The sequence below is a fragment of the Nannospalax galili genome, unplaced genomic scaffold, assembly GCF_000622305.1.
Source record: "Nannospalax galili isolate Female #2095 unplaced genomic scaffold, S.galili_v1.0 scaffold136, whole genome shotgun sequence".
Lineage (NCBI taxonomy): Eukaryota > Metazoa > Chordata > Mammalia > Rodentia > Spalacidae > Nannospalax > Nannospalax galili.
Genome location: NW_008340872.1, coordinates 2,183,934 through 2,210,194, shown reverse-complemented (window position 1 = coordinate 2,210,194; position 26,261 = coordinate 2,183,934). Strand labels below are relative to the sequence as shown.

The 26,261-nt window shown below is 44.1% G+C and overlaps 2 protein-coding genes across 2 annotated transcripts in view; one reads left to right on the top strand and one right to left on the bottom strand.

The window, feature by feature from the left end:
- Smim11a (small integral membrane protein 11A) overlaps positions 1-10,654 on the top strand; it is a 48,183-nt gene extending 37,529 nt beyond the window's left edge. The window contains exon 4 of the mRNA XM_029564882.1: positions 10,517-10,654. The gene's annotated coding sequence lies outside the window, so the exon portion shown is untranslated. The remainder of the gene's footprint in view (positions 1-10,516) is intronic.
- Positions 10,655-10,679: 25 nt separating this feature from the next.
- Smim34a (small integral membrane protein 34A) lies at positions 10,680-12,075 on the bottom strand. The gene has a single exon (XM_029564881.1). The coding sequence runs from the start codon at positions 11,401-11,403 to the stop codon at positions 10,849-10,851; it is 555 nt and encodes a 184-aa protein (XP_029420741.1). The 5' UTR covers positions 11,404-12,075; the 3' UTR covers positions 10,680-10,848.
- Between the last annotated feature and the right edge of the window lie 14,186 nt (positions 12,076-26,261).

Here is a 26,261-nt window from a genome sequence, read left to right as displayed (position 1 = left end):
CCTCTCCTCCCCTCTCCTCCCGCCTCCCCTCTCCCCTACTCTCCTCTCACCTCCTCAGTGCTGTTCAGTGATAGCAAGTCAGCCAAATGTGGGGAAGAGAGGGTTCTGCCAGTAAAGTGCTTGCTGTGTAAGATGAGGACCCAAGTTCAGATCCCCAGTGCCCAAGTGTAACAAACCAGGAGCAACATTGCACTCCTGCGCCCCCAGCTCTGGGAAGACAGGAGGCTCCCTGAGCTCCCCGGTCAGCCAGTCTTGCCAAGCTGATGAGCTCAGGTTCCCTGAGAGACCCTTTCTCAAAAAATAAGATGGAAGATAAGATGGAGGTGATGCAGAGCTGGCTCAGCGGTTAAGAGCACTGGCTGCTCTGGCAGAGAACCCGGGTTTGGTTCCCAGCACCCACATGGCAGCCAACAACTGTCCATAACTCCAGTTCCAGGGGCTTCAACACCCTCCTTTGACCTCTGCGGGCATTGCATGACACAGATTCACTTACATATATACTGTACATACATAGGAAATACACTCATACACGTAAAATTTTTAAAAAGATGGAGAGCAAGACAGGAAGACCTAACGTGGACCTCTGGCCTCCACACGCACCTGCACACACATGCACATGCATGAACATGTACATTCCACACATATATGTTGTTCTGGATAGCTTTAATGTCAACTTGACACACTGGGTTGAGGGAGCCTCAATCTGGGAATTGCCTCTATTGGACTGGCCTGTGGCCATGTCTGAGGGGCATCTTCTTGATGAGTGATGTGGGAGGGCCCAGCCCACTGTGGGTGGTGCCACCCCTGGGCAGGTGGGCATAGAAAGCAAGCTGAGCAGGGGCCAGGGGAGCAAGTCAGTAAGCAGTGTTCCTCCATGGCCTGTGCTCCAGCTCCTGCCTCCAGGTTCCTGCCCTGAGTTCCTACCTTGGGCTCCCCGATGAACTGTGACCTGGGAGATGTAAGCTGAATAAACCCTTTCTTCCCCAAGTTGGTATTGGTCAGAGTGTTTTGTCACAGGAATGGAAAGACAAACTAAGACATATATGTACACACAAAGAGGAGAGTCAAGACTGTTGAGTGTACCTTCAGTACCAAGTACAGTTTTTTGACTTCCTATGTTTTCAATTCACAGCGGATTTGTTGGATGTAGCCTTTTGTCACTTGAGAGGCATCTCAACTGTCTTTTAAAAGTTTCTCCTCCATGGAGTACTGACTGACTGCAGTTTGGTCATGGATTGTTGACATGATAAACTTGTTAACATTTTAATATACCTGGATTTTTCTTTTAAGGTCAGGGAGGCTGCAAAAGGGGGTGGGCAGACTGGAAGAGGGGATTAGTTACTTGTTAGAATTCAAATTTTAAAATGTCTCATTGTCTTTTAAGTCATTAATACAATGCACAGATGCTGTAAATAATTTCCAGCCATACAGAATCACTGTGTCTCCCCCTCTACTCCCCACAGTACAAGGGAACCACTTTTCTACCTGTATCTATAGCATACATCTCCACAAATAGTTGCATCTTTTTTTTTTTTTTTTGGTCTTTTTGAGACAGGGTCTCCCTGTAGCCCCAGCTGTCCTGGAACCCACTATGTAGACCAGGCTGGCCTCCAACTCACAGAGATCTGCCTGACTCTGCCTCCCGAGTGCTGGGATTAAAGGCGAAACCATTCTCTATATTTTACTTTGTAATTTGCTTTTTTATTTATTATTTTTATTTTATGTGTATGTGTGTATTGCCTGCATATAGGTAAGTGCACTCATGTCGTGCAAAGCCCGCAGAGGACAGAAGAGGCTGTCGGATCCCATGGAACTGGAGTTTCGGACAGTTGTTAGCTGCCATGTGGGTGCTGGGATTCGAACCCGGGTCTTCTACAAGAACAACCAGTGTTCTTAACTGCTGAGCCATCTCTCCAGCCCCTGTAATTTGCTTTTATAACCTGGATAATGTCCTAATTAGACATAGGACTGACAGGCCATTACTATTGAAATAGTTACATTGTCATATACATGCTATACATTGTTTTTACAAGGCCCCTGCTTCGTGGCTATTGAGATGTTTAAGGCCTCTACTAGCTCCCACACTGCTATGATGAGCATTTCCTCATAATTATGAAGTGTAAGTGTGCAGATTTGTATCTATACAGAGAACAGGGGAAGGAAAGGGCCAAACCACACTGAAGGTTTGTGATGATCTGTATTCCCCAGGTCTTTAATGCTACTTATTTTTAATCTTTATCAATCTGATGGACAACTTAGCATTTCATTGTTTGTAAGTATGTCTGACAAAATATTATTAAAATGAGTAGAGGAATTTGATAGGAAATGCACAAGTTCAGTTACCGTCGGGGCTGTTCTAGAGCAAAAATAGGAGTGTAGCTTTGGAGTAAACCAGCCAAAGAGAGACTGGTGGGATCCTGGGAGCTCTGGGCTGAGGTTCATGCAGCGGTCAGACTATTTAGAAATTAGTCACACACACAAAAACAAAACAAAAGTGCAAAACACCAAAAAGTCCCCAGGCAGGTGTCGCTATAAATAGATGTGTGTATTCATGTGGCTGGTGGGTGTTCTTGCACAAATTCACTCATTCAGGAGATACCACATTTACTTATTGGAGTGGACTCACACTGGGCTTGGTATTAGCAGGTCCTTAGCAGGTGCTGAGGTCCTCCCAGGGTGCTGCTCACTGTGAGCATCTGGGGAGCTGCTCAGATCCAAGCCTTTGTGGTCCTAGTACCCTGGGAATGGAGTCTTTGCTGGCCTGAGAACCTCAAAGCCAGCTCCAGCTCATCCTGGTTCCACAGCCGTGTCCCCCTCCAAGGCACAGTCACCTTCAGGGAGACCTTTATGACCTGAGAACTTTTCAGGTTAGCCCAGGAGCCTCTTCTGAGCCTAGATGGGTGACAGCTCTGCCCCCACCTGGCTCCCTCAGTGGCACTGTGCTCTCCCCAGAGGGCCTAGCACTCTCCTACAAAAGGCAAGGCAAGAAAGGCATGCTGAGGACACATCCAGCCTGGAACTTGGTGGACAACCTACGTGTGTGTGTGTGTGTGTGTGTGCACGTGTGCATATGTGCATGAGCACGTGTCTCTGGAGTTTTCTGTCCTCCCCAAAAGTGTTTCTGGAGTGATAGTTCCTATGAGAAATGGATCTCATGGGAGACACGAAGGCCCTGTTCTTAGTGACTGGGGACATAATAGTGTTTTTGAGCCTTCGGTGCTAGAAATGGCCCTGGTCCCAACCTACCACATATTAATCAATCCTTGTGACCTGTGTTATTAGAGCAAACATCATCCCTCCATTTACAAAGCAAACACAGGGAGAGGCCAAGTGCCCTCCTCCTCCTCTTCCCAACCAAGAGAGGACTCCTCACCCGTTTCTCTTTCTACAGAAGACATTCTCTTTGCTTTAAGTCCTTCAGGGGATGGAGAGATGGCTCAAGCACTTGCTGTTCTTTGGAGGACCAGAGTTCAGTTCCCAGTACTTATGCTGGGCAGCTCATAACTGCCTGTAACTCCGACTTCAGGGGATCTGACACCTTCTTCTGGCCTCCACAGGAACCTGAGCATGCACGCAAATAATAAAAAATAAATTAAATCTTTAAAAATTAAAAATAAATTAAATCTTTAAAAAATCCTTTAAAGAAAAAAATTTCTTTTATAAAATAAACTTTCTATTTGCCATGTCTCCCATGTAGCTCCAGATGCTCACCCTGTTGTTCAGTGTCCTGTGACGCAGTCCTTTCTGTATTTATTACTTCACTTTGTAGCCTATGTTGTTTTGCTACTAAACATTAAGTGAAAAATATATGTTGAATTATAAAGACCATAATTCTCTGTTTATATCTGTTTTTGTAAATGAAGTTTTATTGCAACCCATCCTGCTTTTTTGCGTTTGTATCGCCAGTGTTTGCTTTCGAATAACAAAGACAAAATTGATTAGCTGTGACACAGGCCATATGGCCTGGAGATATTTACACTCTTATGCCTTAAAGGGAAGGTTATACTGAGTAAGTACTGCTGTTAAAATTTGATCATCACACAAATTTTACATAATGTAAATTGAAAACATATGATCTCCTACTTTTAGAGTCTGCCTAACAGTAACAAAACACTTCATCAAATATTTGAATAAAAGGTCTGGTGAGATGGGTCAGTGGCTAAGAGCACTGGCTGCTCTGGCCGAGGACCAAGGTTTGGTTCCTAGCACCCACATGGTATCTAACAACTATCTGTAACTCTAGTTCCAAGGGCTCCACCACCTCTTCTGGCCTCTGTGGGCTTTGCAAGCGCATGGTGCACCTACATTCTTGCAGGCAAAATATGCATACACATAAAATACAATTACAAAGTTACAAAAAGTACATTTCTGAATCATGGGTAAGCACTCTGGTTATTCTTCGTTCATTGCCAGCCTTGAGGATCACAGTTAGGAGGTGACACACACTTCCTGCTTTTCTCTCTCAGAAAAGTATACCATATACCATTCACCAAAGAAGCTTCTTTCTGCAACAGACAGAGGCTATTGCAGAGTTCTACAACAGCTCACACACAGAGAATATGTATCTGAGAGACGCCCAGCCTTAGTGACACATCTACAGTGGAAGCTCTACACCCAAAGCTCATAGAACATAGTGGAACAGGGGGTAGAGAAAATCCTAATGCATCTCTCAATTCTCATCAAGGAAGCTTCATCATACAACAAAGTGTGATGCACACAGAAGACCACAAATGGCAAAAACATAGAGAATAAGAGACTGCAGAGTGAGTGTCCCTGGATAGGACTCATATTAAACTCACCCACCCAGGGCTCAGGGACCATTACAGAAGAGGGGGCAGAAGGATTCTAAGAGCCAGGGGTGGTGCATGAGTGTAAGGAAACAGGTTTTTTAGGCCTCTGGAAACACTCATATGAACTTACAACAATGGTGTCAGCATGCACAGGACCCATGCAAACTCAATCAGACAAAAACCCAGCACAGAACTTGGGAAATGGGCAGCAGGTCCCAACCTTAGCCAAGGAACTATTGGCGACTGATTACTGCAGGTTGAAGGAGAGTGGATTGTCTTGAAGGGAGTGACCCTAGACAGGCTGACTAGACTCCAGTGGAGGAACTTGCACTGAGGGACATTTGGGTACAAGTGCTTCACTGGATAGGACTTAACATATATGACAGAATGCATGGGGTGTGTGGATGGGGACAGTGTCTAAATTTGATTAAGATCTATTATAAGATTAAGATCTATTATAATAAATGCACAAAAACTCAATAAAATATACATTAAGAAAAAGAAATACACTTTCTAGAACTGAGGAGTGCTGACCAGGATCAAAGGAGTTTCTTCACATTTTTTGACAATTCCTGAGACCTTACACAGAAAGTGGGAGAGCTGGACCTAGCAAGAGTCAAGACTTATCTGCCTTTATATTTGATTTTTCTCTTTTTTATGAACCAATAAGGGTGTGAGAATGCACATGTAAGAAGGTGTATATGTGGAATGTACAGATATGTGGACATGTTCGGATGTATATTATGTAGGGATGTATTTACATATGTGATTGCATGCATGTGTGATGTGTGTGTAGGTGGGTATACACATGTGTGTGTAAATGTGTATGTGTCCATGTCTCTGTGTGTTTGCAGGTGAGTGTGTGACTCTAAGGATCTGGATCTGATGGTGTGCACCCAGCTCTGATGCTCTTCCTGTTTTCTATAAGCTGAGCTGCAATGCTAGGAAACCTTTCTCAGACCTGCCTTCCCACAGCCCACGTCCCACAGCCCACTTCCCACAGCCCACTTCTCACAATATCAGTATTCTCAGCTGCCTGCCACTGGGAAAGAGCTAGAAGCATTAGCCTGGGTGATGATCAAATTCTCTTCAACCTCCTCAGCTCCCTTTTGGTAGAGGCAAAAACTCCCATATCAGGGAGCTGGAGAGATGGCTCAATGGCTAAGAGTAATGGCTGCTCTTGCCGAGGACATGGGTTTAGTTCCCAGTAATTACATGGCGGCTCACAACCACTGGAACTTCAGTTCCAGGGTATCCAATGCCCTCTTCTGGTCTCCACAAGCATTGCATCACACGGGTGCATAGCATTCATTCACATAAAAACAAAACAATACAAACTCCCATGTCAGATTTCTCTGGGATTGAATCTCATCATGAGAGGAGGAGCCAGGAACCCAGCGCTCCTTCAGGTTCCAAAAGAGCAGCAGCCCCAACCTGGGGTTTTCTGAGATCTCTGGTGTCTTGGTTCTCAGTGATGCCTGACCTAAGCTTGAGATCTCACTAGCATCCAAGTGATGCTAAGTGTGTGTGTCTGTGTGTGTGTGATAAGGACCTATGGGAGCAGAATGCTGTGGTTCCAACCATCTTGATTAGTTCTGAGAGAAACATAACAGTGTTTCCTCACACAGATGGATATATTGGCTTTTAAATACAGAGAGGTTGGATGTAAATAAAAAAGGAATGTGACTAGATTTCCCTTTGGCATCTACACAACACTAAGAAACCTCTGTGGAATGTGGTTTGAGAGCCTCTGATCTGTTCAAACTTATGGTAGGGCTGTTCCTCATTTGGGACTCTGGGTCTCCTGGATACAGAGCAGGATGGCACTTCCCTGTCCCTTGGAATTAGGAGCCACATCTACTAATCTCCGCCAGTAAGAAGTGGGTGTGTGGTCACCACCAGCAGCGGCTGCTCCTCCATTCTTGTGGGTGCTGCTCCTTCGTTCTCACAGGTGTCGAGGCTGTTTCTCCGCTCGCCCAGGGCTGAGGCCGCTCTTCTGCCCGCCCTGGGCTGAGGCCACTCTTCTGGTCACCTGGTGCTGAGGCAGCTCTTCTGCTTGCCCTGTGCTACCTCCTGTTATCCCTGCTTCTGCTCCTCCTAGACCCCAGGGCTGGTGAGGAGACTGTGTCAGCGAAGCCACATTCAGACACAGGAGACCAGGCTCAGTGACACAGGTCTGCTTTATTGCAGGAAGGCACAAGCTTATATAGGGGTATTGGTCCAATCACAACACAACAAGTAGGCTATCTCATTAGCATAACAAGTTTAGTGTCCTATCACAGTACAGCAAGTAGGATACCTTATTAGCAAAACAGACTTAGCATCCTATTAGCATATCAGACTTAATGTCCTATCACAGAATAGCGGGTAGGATGCCTCATTAGCATATTGGATTTCAGATTACAGAGCCTGGATTTCTGGAAACTACATGACCCTGACAGTTGCAGTGTCACCCTAGGCTCAAGCCTGTCTCCCACATGGGTGTTTTTTGTTTCTTTTTGTTTTTGAGACAGGATCTCTCTGTAGCCCCAACTGACCTGGAACTTGCTATGTAGACCAGTCTGGCCTCGATCTCACAGAGAACCACCTGCTTCTGCCTGTGCTACCATGACTGGCTATTTTTATTTTTATGAGTATGAGTGTTTTGCCTGCATGGGTGTAAGTGCACACATGTTGTGCAGTGCCTGAGGAGGTCAGAAGAGGATGTCAGATCCCCTGGAATTGGAGTTACAGATAGTTGTTAGGTGCCATGTAGGTACAGGTCTTCTGTGAGAACAGCCAGTGCTCTTAGCTGCTGAGCCATCTCAATATCTAGCATCTCATCTTAAATATTCTAAATGATACCTTTACCTACGTAGTTTCTGGAAGGAAGAAGGTCTTCTAGGGGAACTTGAAAATAGTAAACATCTGATGGGTGATTGGAATCATTTCTTTCACCAAGATTTTTATACTTGTGTTTCTGTATTTGGAGGGAAAAATTGACTCAGTATGCTTCAAAGAGCATCCATCCCACTTAATCTTCAGCTGTGGACTCTGTTGATAGTGCTGCCATGGAAACCCCAACAGAGGTTGATGGGGGACCTGTGGTCACAAACCAGCTCTAACATTATTTTCTAAGGAGCAACAGCCACTTTCCCTGCTAACACCCAATACAGTTGTATAAGATCCAAAGACATTTTCCAAGGCTACTTTACTGTCGCCTATGAGGAACTAACTCCAGTCTCAAAAGTATATTTCATCTCCCCAAAATAAAAGCTTCAGATTTCATTCTGGCTTTCATGAGATCATAGAGCTGGCTGAAGACCACAGTTTAAAGATTGGGGCAGAGGTGAATCATCCTTTCTAGCGCAGATTGCATCTCCCAAACTCCAGCTGCTGAAAGCCCCAATGGAAATTCATTTCACCCCAGTTTCCCATTAGTCATTTAAGCAAGATTTCATTTCATGAACACAGGCATAAGTAATAGATATTTGTGAAACATTTGACCAAACTGCATGATGTTTAAGGTAATGAAATTCAAAGGTGTCTGTTACAGACTGGATCAAGAGTTCGGCAGGCATGCACGGAGATTTCCAGGTTCTGGTATCCCAGAACAAACAACTGGACCAGGGACATGTAGATAGTGGTAGAAATATAGTTTATTAGGAAAGAGAACATGACTGAATATGGAAGCAGGACAGAAACCTGTGGAAAGTTAGAAACACTAATGGCAGTCAGTCATGAGACTGGGGAGACTTGGTGGGTCATCTACATAGTACCTATCTCCTCCTGCATTTGGAGATCTTGGGTTTTCTTATGCATGCTTTATCCCTTACGTGCAGCCCTGGTGAGGAGGGGCTGCCCATCTTTCTGCCAACTGGCTTCTTTCCTATGTTAATCTTGATGCCTCTCTCTTTAGGGCCTAATCTTCTGTCACGTGTCTGTTCTGACTCTACGGAAACCTGAACTTTACCATATGGTTCACCAACTGATCTCCATATGGTCTCTTCTGTGGAGGAAGACAGTGCAGGCATAGCTTAGAGAGCAACTGTGAGGGGGTTAGTCATTTTCTGTCCCACAAGAGCACCATCACCACCAACAACTACGAAAACCCTCAACACCAAACTTCATCAGCACCAACACTATTGCTGTCATCACTAACCACCAGAATTAGATATGGCCATCTGTCCTAGTTACTTGCTATTGCTATGATAAAACACCGACCAAAAACAAGTCGGAGAGGAAAGGGTTTATTTGATCTTACATCTTCTAGGGGGCTTGCTCCCCTGGCCCCTGCTCAGCCTGCTTTCTTATACAACACAGGACCACCTGCCTGGGGGTGGCACTGCCCACAGGGGGCTGGGCCCTCCCACTTCACTCAACAATCAAGAAAATGCCCCATAGACATGGCCACAGGACAGTTCAATGGAGGAAATTCCTCAGTTGAGCTTCCCTTTATCCAGGTGTGTCATGTGACAACTAAAGCTGTCCAGCATAGGGACACAACCACTACCATCACCACCAATATGACAACCATCATGTTGTATGGACTTGTCCTCCGCCTAGCAAGGTAGACTGACAAGCATGGACAGATGTCTTCTTCTCCAGCTGGGATTTACCTGCCTGCTTCAATCACCACAAACTAATATAGATGCTTTGTAGGAGGGGAGGGGCAGAGAGAGTCAGTCATGCCTTCCATCTAACCAGCTGGCCTGAATGGTACATGGGGGAAGGACTGAGGACAGGGACAGAGGAAGCCAGAGAGAGAGGGTGGCCTTCGCCATCTTGGCCCACTGCCAAGAGGTCATAGGGGTCCCTGCTGCAATATAGGAAGGAAGCCCATGTGTGCCCACACTTCTGTAAGTAACCCCCTCATCCATTGATCTACATGGAAGCCCAATAAATTCTTTGGTTCCCCAAACTGTAGTTTGGAGAAATATTACCTCAGTTTGTTGAAAGGACAGTGGAAGGAGAGGCCCAGGAGTCACACACATCTCTGAGAAGTAAAATTTAGTAACACACCAAGTACTAAAACTGTCAACATCAAACTTCATCAGCACCATCAATACCTTCTCTACCACCACCAACCACAAGCATCAGCTAGTGCTGTCATAATCACTACCACCATCGCCATCACCATCAATATAATAACTACCAACGTCAAGTACTAATGCCATCAACACCATCACCAACATCACCAACCAGAACATCAACTATTACCATCCAGTCACCACCATTGCCACCATCATTACTACTATCATTGCCACCACTATAACATACTTATATTTACATGTGTATTTTGTATTTCAAAATGCATTCATACACATGATCCCATTCACTCTCATCTACTGGGTAGGGCTGGTATGTCTGGCATCCTTCTTCCTATTTTAACTGTAAACTGAGTTTCAGAGAACTGAAGTAGTATACTCACAGACATCAAGACAGTGCTAAACAAGTCCAGACCAATCTGGAACTTCTGAATCCAAAATAGTTTTTTTTTTTCAGTGTACTGCACTCTTTCAGAGAAAATGAAGAATTCTTGGCCCCTGTGATCAACAACTTTGCACCCAAATTCAATGGAGTCAGCTTTGAAAACGAAATATTCTTTTAGGGACAATGTATCCCAACTCCCACAAGTTCCAAGTGACCAGCTAGCTACTCAAAATTGTATGTGACACCCTAGAAGCTGAATTTTAATTCAGAGCATCTGATACCAAATCCATCCAAATCTTGTCTTTTCATGACAGGGAGCCGCCTCATTGTCTACCTTTGGAAGTCTGGATTCCTCAGAACACTGGTACCCCCATCTCACTTCCCTGGAACACAAGCTTCACCAGTGAATGGAAAGCCTGTCTTCTGCTGCCCTTGTCTCATCTCAAAACACCAGACAATCCAAAGACAAAGGCTGCGAGTGACTGGTCACACCCCATCAGCCAGACATGTCCTTGGCCAGTGATTGTCACCCAGTCCTGATCCAGGGCCTAGTTCCACTCTCAAGATTCCAAGTAAGACCCAAACTGCTCTACCTGCAAATAATTGGGGAAGGGGGATCCCAATGGTTGTCCACTGGCCTTGACTTTTAAGGAACCCCCTGGGTTCCAGTGTGTAATCTGCTGTCTTCACATTTTGGTTCCAGGCTGTCCTGACCAGGTTGAAGGACAGCTGTGTTACTGACGATCAGTGCCGAGCAGTTGGACACCTTGATCTGGAGTCCTTTACTTTTGAGTTCAGAACTTAAGTTTGAATAATAAATGTCTTCCAAGGACTTCTCATTTTTCCTAAGGATGTTGTTGGCCAAGTGGAAGAGGAAGATGACCCCATAGATGCCAAGGATGGTAAGAATGTACCAGGCAGCGCTGGTCCCATCCAGCAGCCTCAAGGCCCTGGTAGAGTCGGTACTGTTCTTCCCCTCCATGGGATCACTCAGGAGGGTGTTGGACTGGGTCTGGTTGAAGGCTCCCTGGGGTATCCACTTGATCACTGAGAAACAGAGAGACCCAGATGAGACACAGTGTCTTGGGCTAAGGACCACCTGGCCAAGCTGATGAGAGTGTGGTCCCATATACAGAACCACGAAAAGAAAAATCACAATATAAGGAAAATGCAAATTAAAACTGAGATAACATTTTCTCATCTATTGGTGGCAAACTTGTGATGTTTTAGAACTCATTGTGTGACTCTATGAATCCGAGGTCGTAGGATCACTGGTCAAATGTAAATACATTCAACCATAAATCTTAGTAACAGAGGTGGATTACCTACCTTTGACCTGCCACTCTGCCTCTAGAAAGTTATCCTAAGGTGCTCTAGAACAGATATGAAATATAGAGTCAGGTCTCTGTATTTGTTAGTCCCACATCCATAAATTCAACTAGCCAAAAATAGGAAATATTTGGAAAGAAAACATTGTGTCTGTACTAAACATGTACATGTTCTGTTTCTTATTCCCTGAACAATACAATGAAATAACTCTGTACATTATATCAGGTATCAGAAACAACAAAGATATGGTTTTAAATACACAGGAGACTAGGCACACATTATATGCAAACATTACATTATTTTACATAAATGATTTGAGCATCAACAGATTGTATTATCTGGGGGACTATGGAACCAATACCCCAAGGATTAGTGATGGACTGCTGCATACCAAACTTGTGCTAGGGAACAACATGAATAGTGTCAGTCAGAAAATGGTCAAATACATTTGGAATCTCCATGCAATGTAGCCATAACAAGGTTATTTATTTATTTACTTATTTATGTTTTTTTGAGACAGGGTCTCACTATATAGCCCTGGTTGACCTAGAACTTGCTATGTAGAACAGGTTGGCTTTGAACTCACAGAGATCCACTGCCTCTGCTTCCTGAGTGTTGGAATTAAAAACACGTACCACCATGTCCAGCATAAAAAAGGATGTTAGATACTAAATATTAATAAGTGAAAAATAAACTGAGTCATATAGTATAAAAACTGTGGGTGCGTTTTATTTGCCTATAGTTAATGAATGTATATGTTTAATCAGCTTTCCTTCCCTATAACAAATACTGGAGATAAATCAGTTTGTAAATAGGAAATGCCACTTTGGCTCACAGTTTCAGAGGTTTCATACCTCTCAAACGGTCACTTGGTTTCAAACCTCTCAAATGGTCACTTGGTCCCATTGCTTTTGGGCCTGTGGCAGGGCAGCATCCCATGGAGGGAGTGTGTGAGAGAAGTCACTTGCCTTATGGTAGCCAGGAAGCAGAGAGGTGCTGGGTTCTCAATATCTCCTTCAAAGTCACACCTCCAATGGCCAAATGTCCTTTACTGGGTTCCATTTCCTAAGGGTTCCGTCAGCTCCTAACAGCACTGGTGATCAAGCTCTTTAACACCTGGGCCACTGGGTGGCATTTCTCTAAGCCATAGTGGCATAGAATATCTGTGGAAGAATAGTCAAGAAATGGGTACCATTAGTTGCCTCTAGGGAAGGGAACTGGGAGAAGGTCTGCTTTCTACAATACACCTTTTTGAGAACTTTGTGTTGTACAGTGGGTACTTATTTTTAAAAAAGAAATTACTTTTCAAAAGGAAAGAGTTCAGGTTGCCACTTGTCTGGTCTCCTTGGTGAGGTGCCCTGGGTAAAGACATTGTGTGCCCTTGTCAGATCAGAAGATTAAGATCTCAACTGCTGTTTGGTTCAAAACTGTGCTCTCTACTGGGGAGGTAAGTGAAGAAAGTGAAACTTTGAAAGCTAGGAAATCGTCCACAGACACTCAGAGCCCCTTGTCTTGCCCTATATGACCACAGGAGTGTTCAGATAGATGAAGACCAATTCTCAGCCTACAGGGTAGACCACACACACCCTTTAACCTCCCAGGTGACAGTTGTTTATTGATCTCTCTTTTTTCCCCTTATGGAAGACTCAAAAGAGGTCAGATTTTAAAAATTCAGTTACTTGCCAGAATGAGTGAATAATCTTATTCATTTTAGATAAACTATTTAAATATAACTCTCTAAATTGCAGGGGTGAAAGCTTGGGAGAAATGAACAGATTTAATCACAGAACATTAACATTTTTCTCACTGTTGGTAGAATGGTTTTAAGACCTGAAGGAAAGAAGGAGGGGGAAAAATCTCATAACTATTATTTTTAAAATAGCGAATCAACCCAATGAGAGAACAGTAAATTTTAATCAACGCAAGAGAATTTATTTAAATGTAGAATGATGTATAAACTCATAGAACTTTCTAGAAATTGTAGTGGAATGCTTTTATATATTGAAGTACAGAATAAAATCTGCCCAACTAAGAACTACAAACATTTGATTGCTTTAAAACCAGCCCATTTGGGATGTGAAAGAAACTCACTAATTAATGATTACAATATAGTGTACTTTGCCTGTGTTTTTAAGGAGAGTACACTAGGTTGCATTTTAAAGGGTAAATAGATCCTGTAAAGAGATGTGCCAATTCATACTAGTTATTTAATAATGTGAAAGAAGTAAGGACTGCCAGGGTTGCCCTCTCTTGAAAACTACTCACCTTCCATGAACAGGTCTTGTCCTTGACTTTCCGGAAGCAAGTTCAAATGGAGGCAACAAGGTCTCCTTGCAGATGATCACAGTTCCAGCATGTCCAGGCTGCACTGAGCTTCCTCAACAGGCAGTGATATGACATGCCAAACACTTTAAGGCAGTCCCAAGCAGAAGCACAGTCCACAGCAAGTGGGAGAATTTTCTCTCATTCAGCTGATCAGCAAATCCATCAGTCTTCTGTAACTATGAAGAGACAGTACTTTCTGCCCTTGGCTCATTCAAATGGTCTAAATCAAGAGTGTTTAAAAATATGTGGGTCGCAGGAAGCCTCTACCTTCCCCCAGGGTCTGTGGAATCCTGTGGTGCCAGGAAGTTTTCTCTGAGACCAGCTGGCCAACTCCGGGCTCCAGTATCACCCTGCTCTGCACCTGTTGCAGGTGTGGCCAGTGCCCAAGTGTGGCAGAGGCCCATTATCACCCAGACAGGAAACTCCACAATTAAGAGTCACCAGCTTCCTCTGGGACAGTCTTCTGGACAAGAGCATGCAGCAGGGGCGATCTGGACACCATGTGTGTTGGGGGGGGGCCTCCCAGGAGGGGTCAGTGGGCAATGGGCTCATGGGCTATAGTGTGATGTGTGACTCTTCTCTTCCAGACCCCAGAGTGACAGACTACATTAGAATTGAGGTAGACTTGACTGGAACGTTTTAGAATGGAAATCTGAAAGAAAAGTTCTCCATAACCAGGGAAGAGGGGCCAAGCTAGAAGGTGGGCAGGGTCTATGATGTAGCTGTGGTTCCTTGCCCAATCTCCCCAAATCTTCTCTCCAGAACATGTGCTGCCACATGTCCAAGACTGTGGGTTTCTAATATGTAATTGGCTTACCTTTTCATCAGTGGGGTTTTGGCTAAATAAATGACCCAGCAATTTCATTCCTTGGTCTGTATCAAGGGGATGTGAAAACCTAAGTCTGCAACAGAAACTTTAACACAAACTTTCAGAGTAGTGTTATTCACGGTAGCTAAAAGTGGAAAGAGCATGAATATCCATCGGATAATGAGTGGAGACACCAAGTGTGGCCTGTCACACCGTGGAAGATCATTCAGCAGTAAAAAGGAATGGAATACAAGCTATAGCAAGGGTAAAGCCGGGAAACAGTAAGCTTAATAAATAAAGTCAATCACAAAGGACCATATGCTGGAAGATTCCATTTATACACAATGTCAAGGACAGGTGAAACTTGTAGAAAACATATTAGTGGTTGTCTGGAACAGGGGATTTTAGTTGTGTGTGGGGGGGTTATTACTAGTGACACAGTATTTCTTTCAAAAAAATTTTTTTATTTATCTTTATTTTATGTGTATGAGTATTTTTGCCTGCATGTATTTAAGTGTGCTATGTTCATGCAGTGCCCACAGAGGCCAAAAGAAGGTGTTGGATCCCCTGGAACTGGAGTTTCAGATGGTTATTAGCCACCATGTTGGTGCTGGGAACTGAACCTGAATCCTCTGTAAGAGCAGCTGGTGCTCTTAACCACTGAGCCATCTCGTATCTTCAGCATGAACACGGGATTTCTTTGTGGGGAAGTGAAACTTCTAAAATTACACTGGTTACACAACTAAAAGTTGTTGAACATTCACTTTTCCTGGAAGATACACTAGCTGTTTCCTTGCTCTGACAAAAGCAACTTAAGGAAGAGTTATTTATTTTGGCTCACAGTTTGAGGGTGCAGACCATCATGGTGGAAAAGGCACAGTGGTAGGAGCGTGAGGCAGCTGATCACATTGCATCTGCAGTCAGGAGGCAGAGAGAGATGTATGCTGGGGTTGGGCTTGCTTTCTGCTTTTTATTCAGTCCAGGACCCCAACCCATGGAATGGTGCCACCCACATTTAGGGTGGGTTTTCAGATTTCAATTAACCTGATCTAAATAATCCCTCACAGATGTACCCAGAGATTTATTTCCATTTGATTCTAAATCCCAGCAAGTTAGCAATCAAGATTAACCACAAGTGAGTTTTATGTGACTTTTATTTTAATGACGTTGCTGTCATAGGCGCATAATGTAACACTACAAAGCTGTGACAAAGCATAAGGCAGCTTTGTGCATAATGATATATAAAGGTCTCTGTTCTGGATAGCTTTAGTGTCAACTTGACACACCTGGGTTGAGGGAGCCTCAATTGAGGAACTTCCTTCATTGGACTGGCCTGTGGCCATGTCCATGGGGAACCTTCTTGATTGTTGAGTGATGTGGGAGGGCCCAGCCCACTGTGGGTGGTGTTATCCCTGGGCAGTTGGGCCTGTGTTGCATAAGAAAGCAGACTGAGCAGGGGCCAGGGGAGCAAGCCAGTAAGCAGCGTTCCTCTATGGCCTGTGCTCCAGCTCCTGCCTCCAGGTTCCTGCCCTGAGTTCCTACCTTGGGCTCCCAGATGAACTGTGACCTGGGATATGTAAGCTGAATAAACCCTTTCCTCCCCAAGTTGGTATTGTTCAGAGTGTTTTGTCACAGCAATGGAGAAACAAACTAGGACAGTCTCCAAGGCAGATTGCTAAGTTAAATTTTAACCCTGTGTGTATACTACCTGCTCAAAAAATAGCATGTTCATTAGTGATCCATTAGTCAGCTTTTCATTTTTTTGTTAAAAAAATACAAGAATAAAATAAAGGAGGAAAGATTGATTTTTGGCTCATGGTTTCAGAGGTTTCTGTCCATGGTGGCTTGACCCCATCACTTTGGGCTTGAGATGAGGTTGGACATCATGGTGAGGAGCTTGTGGGGGGCCAGTACAGCTCATCTCATGGCAGTTGGCAACAGGGAATGAGAGAAAAGGTCCAGGGACGTGCTAGATTGTTCAAAGTCACAGCCCCAGTGAGCTGCTTCTTCTAACAAGGCTCTACCTCTGTGGTGCTTGAGTGAGAAATGGCCCCCAGGGGCTCTCATCTTTGAACACGTGGTCCCCAGTTGGTGATGCTCTTTGGGAAGGTTATAGAACCTTTAGGTGGTTCAGCCTTGCTGAAGGAATTATGTCACTAGGGTGGGCTTTGAAAGTTTATAGCCTTACTCTACTTCCAGTTTACTCTCTTGGCTTCCTGTGTGCAACTGAGATCTCTCAGCTTTCTCCCCAGCTTCCTACTGCCACGCCTCCCTCACCATTATGGGCTCTCCCTCTGGAACCATAAACCAAAATAAACCCTTCCTCCCATAAGTTGCTTTTGGTCCTGGTGTTTTAGCACAGCAACAAAAAGTAACTAATACAACATACTTATTATAACATCCTAAAAGCCTATTCATTCAGCATGATCAAGGATCAGTTCACTAAGATTGGTGCTCTCATGACCTAATCATTTCTCCATAATGCCACAGGGAAATTAAACTTGCAACACAGGAATGAACCTGTTGAGAGGATGGCTTCTTATCCAAACCACAAGAGAAGTGTTAAATCTTTAAGGTTTACATTAGGTTCCTGCGGTCTTTTGTTCTAGGATGGACTGGCATTCTGTGCCACCTGGACAGGGATTTCTGACTGTGAGATGGAAATGCAGAGCCCTTTGCCCGTGGGTGATAAAGACAGATGGAAGTGGTCCAGACTGGGAGCCAGGGCTCTAGCTCCAGTCATATCCTTATTGTGTGTGACCAGAGACAAGCCCCCTCACCTCTGTGGTCACAGTTTCCTCCTCTGTAAGTAAAGGCAGAAGGAAGCTCAGCAGGACTCTAAGGGAGGCAGGAAGGAAGTCCTGGGCTGCTGTGTGGGAAGGGTCACTCCTTGGGGAGGCGTCTGGAGCCTCACTTGCCCTGGGAGGTGGTGTGGGAGATGGTGATGTGTCTAAGCACCTGGAGTTTACCACATGGAGGTTTGGAGAGTGTGTCACCCATGAAGTCAAGGGGTTTGGTATTCAGTTCAGAAGGATGTCCGTGTGGGTGGTGGGAAATAGAAAGTTCCAGAAAAATGGGGAGACATCAGGAAAGATGGCCTTTTGTAAGCAAGTATCATGCCCCATTGGAGAGTCCAGTATGGCTCATGTTGTGGAGGGGATACTAACATCAAGAAATAGCTGTGTCAGGGACTGTGGTTTCTACCACTTAGAATCCTGCAAGGGAAGAGTGCCACTCCCTCTTTAAAGAGGAGGGCACCCAGCCTCAGGGAAGTGACTGGCCTGGTGTTACAGCTCATGGGGCACAGAAATGGGTGGGTTGCCTAAAGACCTGGAGTCTCTTCTCATGGATTTTTCCAATCATTCCCTCGCAGACTAGCCTGTAGACTGGCCCCACTCAGGCATGTCTGTGACTTTCAAACTCTCCCTATTGGCCAAAACTGATCTATGATGTTAAAGGTTGAGATAAAATGGGTGTCTTCCATGGAGGGAGAGTGACAGGGGGACTCTGGGTGGTGGCTATGGGTGTGCAGGGGTTTGCTCAATTTGGGACTGTATGTCATATGTGAACTTTCTGTACGAAATGTTTCATGAGCCTCTTCAGCTTTTTTTTTTTCTTTTTGAGGCAGGGTCACCCTGTAGCCCCAGCTGGCCTAAAACTCACTATGTAGTCCAGGCTGGCCTTGAACTCACAGAGATCCACCTGCCTCTGCCTCCTCAGTGCTGGGATTAAAGGTGTGTGCCACCACACCCGGCTCTCTTCAGCTGCTTGCATTCAGTGGGCAGTGGGAAGCACAGTTCAGGATACATATGGAAAAAGCCAGTGCTTTTTTTTTTTTTTTAGAGATAGTCACATATATCCTAGGCTGTCCTCAAATTCACTATATAGCCAAGGATGCCCTTAAAGGGCTGATCCTCTACATCCATGCCTGAGATTGTAGTCATGAACTCTGATGCCCACTTTTCTGCCATGCTGGGGATAGAACCTAGGGCTTTATGCATGGTTGGCAAGCGCTCTACCAACTGAGCTATACTCCAAGTAGCAGGTATTTTTGTTTGGGAACAGGATTCTATATTTGATCATCCGTGTAGCCATACTGTACCATCTAATGAAGAGGGCCCTGTCTCTAGTGTGGAGACAAAGTCATGGCCATGGCAGAGCTGTGCAGCTGCCTCCCCTCTTCAGCACTGCAGCTGGACAGGCAGCTACCTGTCACTCCTGTACACTTATATAAGGTGCAAGGGAACAGCCTGTGCCCCGAGTTGGGCAGGAATTTTCTTCTGACTTGCCTATGAGTCTTTAGGCCTCTGGCTTGGTCTAAACAGAGACAAGCAAAGCCTCTCACCCAGAAGGAATTCCAGTATCTTCTGGTACCTTTGCCATTAGAGACAGAATTCTCTAATTCTCTCAGAGGGCAAGGACAGTGTTTTTGCTCCTGGAAGAACCAGGCAGCTTAAAGATGTCTAAATTGGGAGCAAAGGCAGTGATAACGTGGACTTAATTTTTTGAAGCACAGAAACAAGTGTCTTTGCATTTCAGGATGTCAGAATTCGTATTTTAAAAAGCTGTCAACAAGTGGTTAGAATGTAGCTCAGTGGGAGAATGCTTGCCTAGCATGTACCAGGTCCCGGGTTCTATCTCTCGTGCCTCATAAACCAGGCACATGTCTGTGGTCCTAGAACTTAGGAGGTGATGGCAGGAGGATCAGAAGTTCAGGGTCATCTTTGGTTATGTAGCTAGTTCAAGATCAGCCTGGGATATTAATTATTATTTATTACCTAAGTCAACAGAATTTTTCTACAAAACAGGGCCATTTCCCAAAAGCAAACTCATACCACATAAATGTTCACAGAATAAATACTGCCTTCCCTGGGGCTGCTTGATTTTTAACGAGTAGGGGAACGCTCCAACTACTCTATTCCTTCCATTCCATTTGTGCTCCTATCCCAGAATTATCAAGATCAATGGAGGCCAGGGAATTCTCACACCATAACTTCGCTACTGAGGTCCACAAAAATGGATGTGTTAGGGACTGGAGAGACGGCTCAGCAGTTAAGAGAACTTGCTGTCTCCAGAGTAAGGGTGGCCTGCTGATACCCATAGGTGGCCCCAGAACTTTTTGAGAATCACTTCCTGTTGTGTTAAGCCTGCACTTGTGCTGATGTGCGGTAGTAGCCCTTGAAACAGCCTTAGGAAATTCCATACGCAGAAGAGCTTTGATGAGAGGAAGGGCTGATTGAAGCAGCTAACATTCATAATATAAAAGTTATAAGAGGGGCCTGGAGAGATGGCCCAGGGTTAAGAGCACTGGCTGTTCTTGCAGAGGACCCAGGTTCAGTTCCCAGCACCCACATGGCAGCTAACAACTCCAGTTCCAGGGAATCCAATGCCCTCTTCTGGCCTCTGTGGGCATTTGCACAACATGGGTGTGTTTATATTTTATAGAAATTATGCCTCTTGGGTTAGGTGGGCAGGGCAGTTGGTGCTTAGAGGTGTGTAAGGCCTTGGATTCAATTCTAGTAACATACATATGAGGAGGTGGGGAGAGAGAGAGAGAGAGAGAGAGAGAGAGAGAGAGAGAGAGAGAGAATCATCAACCTAAATGGTAGAGTTAAAACTAAAGGCTGGAAGCCGGGTGTGGTGGCATACATCTTTAATCCCAGCACTTGGGAGGCAAAGGCAGGCAGATCTCTGAGTTCAAGGCCAGCCTGCACTACATAGTGAGTTCCAGGCTAGCTGGGGCAACATGGAGACCCTGTCTCAAAAAGACAAAAAACAAAACAAAACAAAACAAACCTAAAGGCTGGAGAGCTTGCTTAATGATCAAGAACCTTTGCTGCTCTTGCAGAGGACCCAGGTTCAGTTCCCAGCATCTACCCAAAGCAGCTCACAACTGCCTGTAACTCCAACTCTAGATGATCCATGCACTCTGGTCTCTAAGGACACCTGCAGTCACATGCAAATGCCCACGAACAGATGCATACACATCATTTAAAAAGATTAAAAATTTTATTTATATATTTTTATTTTATGTGTATGGGTGTTTTGCCTGCATATATGTAAGTGACCAATGCATGCAGTGCCCAGGGAGACCAGAAGAGGGCAACAGACCCCTGAAACTGAAGTTATAGATGGTCGTTAGCTACCATGTGGGTGCTGGGAACAAACCCTAGTCCTCTGTAAGAGCAACCAGTGCTCTTAACCACTGAACCATCTCTCCAGTCTCAATTAAAATATTTTAATAAGTAATAAAGCTGTTGATGCTCTTGGCAAAACCAGAAGAAAATCAGTGTCACTCCTCAGACATAACACCAAAAGCACAGCACAGAAAGAGAAACGACCTGAGAGAGGGAATTTGTCAGCATGTGAGACTTCTCATCTTCGAGAGCCATCTTAAGCAAATGAAAAGGTAGTTCACGCAGACTGGGAGACAATGTCTGCAATTCATATATATCTGACTGAGTACTTGCACTCAGAACATATGAAATGGGCTCACAACTTCAGAATCAAAGGATAAATAAACTAGCTTTTTAAAAAGGCAGCGAACATATTTGAATAAACATTTCAGCATAAAAGATCTACAAATGGCCAATAAGCCCATAAACAATATTCAGCATCATTAGACAGTAAAGAAATATAAATTAGGGGCTAGAGAGATGACTCAGTAGTTAAGAGCACTGGCTGCTCTTACAGAAGACTCCGGTCGATTCCTAGCACCAGCACAGTGGCTAATAACCATCCGCAACTCCAGTTCCAGGGAATCTGATGTGCTCTTCTCCCATGGGCACTGCACAACATGGGTACACTTATATACATGCAGGCAGTACACTCATACACATAAAATAAAAATAATTTTAAAAGTTTAAAAAATATGAATGAAAACCACAGCAATAAATCACTGCATACCCATTAATGGGAACCCCTTCTAAAAATGGACAGAAGTGAGTGTTGGCAAGGCTGCGGGGAAAAAAGCAAATCCAGATACTCCTGGAAGTTGCCAGTGAGAAATTTTAGAGTATAGCCACTCTGGTAAAGAGTTAGCAATTTCTTATAATGTTAAATGAATACCTCAGAACCAAATAATTCCACTCCTGGCCATCTACCCAGTGAAAATACAAATACATGTTCATGTACGCATTCGTAAAGGTCACATCATTACTAATATATTAATAGTAGCCCCAAATCAGAAAGAGTCAAGCGTTCATCTGAGTGGAAAACTAAAATGTGGTATGTCCCCACAACAAATGCTGTTCAGAAAGAAACGTGCGTCATTCCTCGTCGTGGATGGAAACAGCCACTAAGGACTGCATGTTGCTTGATTAGATTTCGATGAGATGTCTAGAAAAGGTAAAAATCATTGACACAGAAAGCAGACTGGTGGTTACCGGGGGCTGGAGGCGGGACCAGCAGAGGGGCCTGGGAAATACAGTGCACTGCAGGAAGTGTTCTCCGGTTCTCAGTTGTGTAAATCTGCTTAAAATGTGTGGATTTTATGGTATGCAGATTATAACCCAATAAACCTGCCTTCAGATTTTAAACTAAGCACTGATTCCAGATATTTTGGGAAAGAATAACAAAGCCAAACATGAAGAAAACTGATAAAAAATGATTGGAAAATATAAAAGTGGAATTCAGAAACTTAAAAAAACCAGCAACACATCTAAGAGATGATTTCCTGGGGGAAGGAAAATCAAATAGAACTGGTAAATAATTCACTTCCCTAATACAGAAATGAAGGGGAAGGACTGAATACAAAAATACCTACCATGAATGTAAATAGACAGGCATCAAGCAGGTGACCACAGCTCCTCTGCACCAAATGGGTGGGTATGAGGAAAATATAAATAATGAAAACTAATCCTCAAAGAAAAATCTTAAATCAGAAAAACTGGTTAGTGCGGAAGATGAAAAAAAAAAAAACTTATTTAGATAAAACAAAATCCCCCTCCCAGAGGGTCACTCGATTCTCCTTTCAGAAGTGAACCCTGCTGATCTTTCCTGGAGAAACCTAGTGGGATTTCTGGTGGTGTTGTTTTGGGTTTTTGTTTGGTTTTTGTTTATTGTTGCTGTTTTTGTTTTTTGTGAGATGGGGGGGGGTCTCCCTGTATCCTTGTGTGAATGACTTTTATTAATGGACTTAATCTGTACTAATGACTTTTAATTAAACGTAGCAAAACCATGTGGGTTTGACGGCGGGCTTCGCCTTGGCAACCTCACTTTGGTACTCCACTCAAAAAGATAATGAATGAATGTGGGTGTGCTCCAGAGTTAGCACAGCAAAATGCTGAAGGACTGCACACCCATCTTCACTGGTCACAAAAGGGATTGGGAAAGGACTCGTGACCTTGGACGAACAAGATACTACAGATGAAAAGGTTAAGATTAAGGGTGAACCCAAACTTGAAGTTCCCCGATGATGCTGGAGAAATCATTTTGAATAAATTACGGGTGCTGCCTGACACACTGGGAGAAGCGAAGTTCCAGGGACAGAACAGGGTGAGGACACAGACAGTTCCATCTACACCGGTTGTGGGGAAAAGAGAGATCCATTAGCACAGTTCTGGGAGACAGATGTTCTAATAGACAGCTAGGGGAACTAGTGTTCTCTTCAGACCCACTCTTTAAAAAGTTAATTTACAAGTCAGTCTATTTGTTCAGGTGACTATGATGTTGGTATAATAAAAAACACCATAGCCCCGTGGCCTGGAACTTGCTATGAAGACCAGGCTTCCATGATTACACAGAGGTCCACCTGCCCCTGCTTCCTGAGTCCCGGGATCCAAAGGCATGCACCACCACACCCAGCTTAGTGTTTGTAACATGAGAAAGTGTAGAGAAAGAAAAAAAACGCTTTCAGTTTATTCTGATGTGGTTAGCATATAAATGACAGTCACCAGGATGCAAGGAAACAACAAATCAACTTCACTTGTGCATTTAGAAATAAATATTCTAAAATGCGCTATAAGTGGGCAGATCCAGCAGTGTATTAAAATCATTATGGATGGGACTGTGGTAGGAAGCTTACCTAACGTTCACAAAGTCCTGGGTTCCAGCCCCAGCACAGCAAAGATTTTTTAAAAAATTTACTTGTGTGTGTACATGTCTATGTGAGTATATGCACACATGTGTGCAGGTACACATGACTGTGCATGTGTGCGTAAGCTGAAAGAGGGTATCTGGCATCCTCTTCCATCACTCTACCTGTCCCTTGTATTTTATGACGGGGTCTCTCATAGAACATGGAGTTTGCCATTTAGGCTAGACTGATTGGTCAGCAGGCCCTGGGGATTCACCTGTCTCCCTCCTTGGTGCTGGGATTACAGGTGTACAAGGCTGTGCCTGGCTTTTTATGTGGATGCTGGGGAATCAAACTCAGGTCCCCATGCTTGTATACCCATTGAGCCATCTCCCCAGCACCACAAAGATTTATTTTTATAATTTCAGATCTAGTAATTTTTAAAAACATACAAAAGTCATGAGAGATGCCACAGAGAGAGAGAAACAAAGAGACAGAGAAAGATAGTGAGAGAGATCTGATACAGGGGAGAAACAGAGTCTCTGAGAGGGTTCTCAGGCTCATTCATAAAAGAATTTAAGAATGGACACAAATGGAAGTTTTAGGACAATTTTATTAGAATTTAAAGAAAAATCTTGAGGGCAGGCGAGCTGGGAATCTCAGCAGCTGCCTTGAGGAAGAGAATGGAGGGGAGAAGGGGAGAAAGCCGTGAAGCCAGGCTGGTTTAGAGCTTGCATGGGGGTCAGACACACGGTGGACTAGCCACCTCGTGGCTGGGAGAAGGAAGCTTTAGAGAAAAAGTAAAGAAATACAAGATGCTAGGGCAACCCAAAGCTTTAGATAAAGCATGCTTAGAAAAGGGATATGAAGAAGAAAAGGAGATTATGCTTTTCTGAATTCTTCAGAAAAGTAGGCTGTGCTGGATGGCTTTAGTGTCAGGTTGACATTGCTGGGTAGAAGGAACCTCAGTTGGGGAGTTTCCTTCATTGGATTGGCCTGTAGCCATGTCTGTGAGGCCTTTTCTTGATTGTTGTGTGATGGGTGGTGCCACCCCTGGGCAGGTGGTCCTGTATTGTATTAGAAAGCAGGCTGAACATGAGCCAGGGGAGCCTGCCAGTAAGTAGCGTTCCTCCATGGCCTGTGCTCCAGCTCCTGCCTCCAGGTTCCTGCCCTGAGTTCCTACCTTGGACTCCCTGATGAACTGTGACCTGGGAGATGTAAGCTAAATAAACCCTTTCCAAGTTGGTATTGGTCAGTGTTTTATCTTGGCAGTGGAGACACAAACTAGAACACAGAGACTTACGGAGAGTCACAGGTCTGTGGCCGGGTCCAGAAGCTCTGCACTGGGAGGTGGGACTCCAGGCCGGAAAAGTTCACTATCTCACTAATGCACTAGGCATTCCTCCCATCTATTTACATGACTTAAGGTGAACCCGCCTTCCTAGGGGTGGTCCTGTGACCAGGTGGTTGACCAGTGAGACTGGAAAGGTGGGTAAACTATCCAACAGATGGACTAGAGATTTTATTTTTTGACCAGTTAATCTTATGAGACTTTTTGCTACTCTAACATATCCAACTCCACAAGAACTAAAAACTTTTTCATGGAAAATGCCATCAAGAATCAAGAGAGAAATGCTAGACTAAGGGGGAAAACTGGCACTGTCTGTGATAAGCTGTCTAACATCTTAATATTCCAAAGGCTTTCATCATTAAGCAGCAGACCAGCAGCTTAACAGAAAGATTATAAAACGCCAGGCTTGGTGGTGCATGCCTTTGATCTCTGTGAGTTTGCAGCCAGCCTGTTCTACATAGTGAGTTCCAGACCAGCTGGGGCTAATAGGTCAAAAAAATGACAAAAAAAAAAATTTATCGTCCTCTTTTTTTTTTTTTAAAAGGTAAAAAAAAAAAAAAAAAAAAAAAAAAAAAAAAAAAAAAAGATTATAAAAGGACATGAACAACTAAATATAAATGTCCTTCTTTTGGTGTGTGGTATTGGGAATGGGGCAAACCCTCTAACACCAACCTCCAATTTCAATCCCTACAAATGTATTGAACAGGTAAAAATGGACTCACCTTCACTCATAGTATAAACATGAATGAAAATTGTTAAGAGATTTTGTTTTATACCTAATAGCTGAGAAAAGATCATTGTAAAATGAGTCTATTCACTGTGCCTTCTCCAAAGGTCACTTAACAACATCTACAGCCATCAGAACCATGTGTGACACATCGCCACAGCACATAGAAGTCAGTTATCAACATCGTTAAGGATAATGGGCACAATTAAAATTTATAGTGTATATGCCTTGTGGCTGATCATCTTCTAGGAATTTGAGGTATTAGGTATGAGTGTGTTTACAGGATATTGGTGCAGATGTGGCTATTGCCCCATTGTTTGCAACAGCCAAGGACCAGAAACCACCTAAATAAAATGCCCCTCAAGAAAGAATAAAGGAAATATGGAAACTCACACAGTCAGCTCCTTTGTGGGCACTAGGAGAGCAAGGCAGATGCCACGAGCTGATGAAGAGTAATTTTCAACGTGTAGCTCAAGAAGAGCAGAAAATCCTTTCATTGCTCT

What these genes read in the sequence shown, in the direction of transcription:
- Smim34a (XM_029564881.1), bottom strand. Translation starts at nt 11,403, where the DNA reads ATGAGAAAATGTTATCTCAGTTTTAATTTGCATTTTCCTTATATTGTG.